At 42.0% G+C, this 2,719-nt stretch overlaps 1 protein-coding gene across 2 annotated transcripts; it reads right to left on the bottom strand.

The window, feature by feature from the left end:
* Positions 1 to 2,207, bottom strand: LOC123755169 (cuticle protein AMP1A). 2 transcript variants are annotated; one of them, XM_045737646.2, is made up of 3 exons: positions 2,159 to 2,207; positions 1,087 to 1,349; positions 1 to 363 (listed from the first exon to the last, which is right to left on the bottom strand). In XM_045737646.2, exons 1-3 carry the CDS (start codon positions 2,165 to 2,167, stop codon positions 123 to 125), a joined length of 513 nt encoding a protein of 170 aa, XP_045593602.1. In that variant the 5' UTR covers positions 2,168 to 2,207; the 3' UTR covers positions 1 to 122. The 2 variants fall into 2 exon arrangements, with proteins under 2 accessions (XP_045593602.1, XP_045593601.1); XM_045737645.2 differs by having other exon boundaries at positions 2,141 to 2,178.
* Between the last annotated feature and the right edge of the window lie 512 nt (positions 2,208 to 2,719).

A 2,719-nucleotide genomic window follows, 5' to 3' on the forward strand; every position in this document is an offset into this window, starting at 1 on the left:
TAATCTGCAGAAAATTTATTTTGTCATGTGTACATAATTCTCCTTAGCATTATTATATTTAAAATACAATAAATAAAGGTGGGTTGAGGTCCATGTAAGTTTGTTAGATGACATTGGGGAAGTTATTGAGGCACGCCGTAGGTTTGAGAAGGAGAAGAAGAAGCGGCTCTGACCCCAGCGGAGAGCTCACCACGGGCAGCGGCAGCGTCTTCCTCAGCGGCGAAGGCGATCTGGTCCAGCACAAACTGGGGGATTGGGTGGGGGAACTCAGGAGCCACTGGCAGCAGGTCAGACTGGGGCTGGAAGCCGTTCTCGTCGGCGACGAACTTTACCTCCACGAAGGTTCCATCAGGAGCAGTATAACTATATATATATGCAAAAAAAAAAGTGTATAAAAAAAGAGAAAGCTTGAATCAATAAGCTGCAATATTTACATAAACCACACAAATTGAAACTATATTTTTTAAAGAAGCAACATTCTGAAATTATCTCCGGTCAGTTCAAAGTACTGATGATGGGTTCGAGGAGGACCCCAAGATATAAGTTACCATATAGAAGGGAAAACTTTTCTGCAGTCAGACAGAAAAAAAACATTTGGGCATTATCACACACAATCTCTCCCCTGAGATGCAAAGTACCTAGATAATTTACTCTGCTTTTGCTATGATTGCCTTCAGGTTGTTTAACAAGGAGGACTTGGCATCAATCTCCAGATAATTAATAACAATCCAAGAAAGGTTTAAAGTTTCAGTTGGATGCCAGTTAGGTAAACCTGATATCATCTCATATTGGTGCTTCTACGGTGATCTGGTTGGTAGGACAATAGGATCGCAATTTTCGGGCTCGTGGTCGAGTCTCCGATGGCCGTATTAATGAAATATTGTTACCTATCTTATTGTGCTTTACTCTCTCTCTCTCTTTCTCTCTTTCTCTCTCTCTCTCTCTCTCTCTCTCTCTCTCTCTCTCTCTCTCTCTCTCTCTCTCTCTCTCTCTCTCTCTCTCTCTCTCTCTCTCTCTCTCTCTCTCTCTCTTCATTTTCTCCTTGGTAATGTAATATATTTTAAACAAATAAGTAACGATACTCACGAGTATTTCCCAGCTTTCACAACAGCTCCATCTGGACCGTCTGGAGATCCAGACTGGGAGAACGTAATTCCGTTGCCAGTCTCCACGTCAAAGTTGTATCTTCCATTGTCGTCTTGGACACGGTCGTCCCTCAGGATGGGCACCACCTCAACGCTTTCAGGGAAGACAGACCTGCTGGAGGCGGCGGGTGCGCCGTAGGAGGTCTCTGGGAGCTGGTATTGTGGTGCGGCGACAGCCACGGCGGCCACGACAGCGAAGATCACCTGAAAAAAGTGATATACAATTTTGTTAGATGTTACCGATTAAGCAAAATCGTCGATGCCTTCATAATGTCGACGATTGCAAAATGTGAGACGACTAGTCAACATTATTAGGTTTCAAAAATAGGTTGAGTGGTAAAGGACGCATTTTGGAGTATGAAGTAAGAGTATTCCCAAAGATTCTACCAAGGAGTGTATGCCCAGCCCGTTCTCTCGATTTGACAATCATCTAATATGAAGAGATTCAACCTAATGATTGAACTCAATTCTAGACAAACCCATGTAACCTATCGAGGCCAATATTCACTACATCAAAAATCCGTACAATCTGAATCCATTTAAATCCACAAAAGCACCTGAGGCTGGCAGTAGCTGCCGATAAGGTCCAAACTAAAGTGCATTAAGTGTGAGGACGTGCAGAGCCCAAACATGAATTCGAAGAAGAGTTGTGAAGTATATGTCCATTGTGTTATAATGAATGATATAACCATAGTGGGCTAGCAAATACTCTTCATAGCAAATACTCTTCAAAATTCATACCGGTGGATTATAATATAACCAAAAACCGGTTTGTTGCATGAAATGGTGTGCACTAATACACCGGACTCCACCAAAGAGTTTTTAAGTTTGGTGTTGGCCTTAAGGCATATAAACTTCTAGAGGGTTATATACGCAGCCATAATAGCTAACTGACCGACCCGTATGTCAATCATTTAGTCCTGAAGATAGTTTTCAGGCCTAGGTAAACCCTCAGTACACTGAGACGCAGAGTGTACATCTCAGTGGATCTATACCTTGGAGAGGACACTCACGAATTTCATGTTGAGTTGCTGGCGGCTACTGATGACTGGTGAGCGAGGCGCACAGCTTTTATACTGATGGTCACACGCTCTGTACCACTTGTTGACCTACCCTTGAGTCCTCGCGATCGGCCCTTCACTCACGGGGTTATTTCCTGACGTCTTTATTCTGGGAAAGTTGATTGCATAATATATGCGCAGTGGAAATAAGTCTCCATTTGGTCCTGATTTATTTTATACTTGGTCTGACCGTTGTTTGGGACGACGTGCAGACAGGGTTTAGAATGTGGTTCGTGCAAATTTAGATGCTTTACAAATGAACACGACGTCCTAGATAGTTAACCTAATTAACATTAAATTATTTAAAACAAAAATTGTATTGGTTTGTTAATTTCATATATATATATATTTTTATATACAAGAGTTCTTACATTTTTCTACGGCCACTAGCACACGTTGCGTTTCGGGCAAGTCCTTAAGCCTATGTTCCCCGCAACCCGTTCTCGCAAATTCGTAAAGTCAATATTGACTTATTACCTACGTGCATAGGTGATATACTAAACATAATAGATA

The sequence above is a fragment of the Procambarus clarkii genome, chromosome 28 (genome assembly GCF_040958095.1).
Source record: "Procambarus clarkii isolate CNS0578487 chromosome 28, FALCON_Pclarkii_2.0, whole genome shotgun sequence".
Taxonomy (NCBI): Eukaryota; Metazoa; Arthropoda; class Malacostraca; order Decapoda; family Cambaridae; genus Procambarus; species Procambarus clarkii.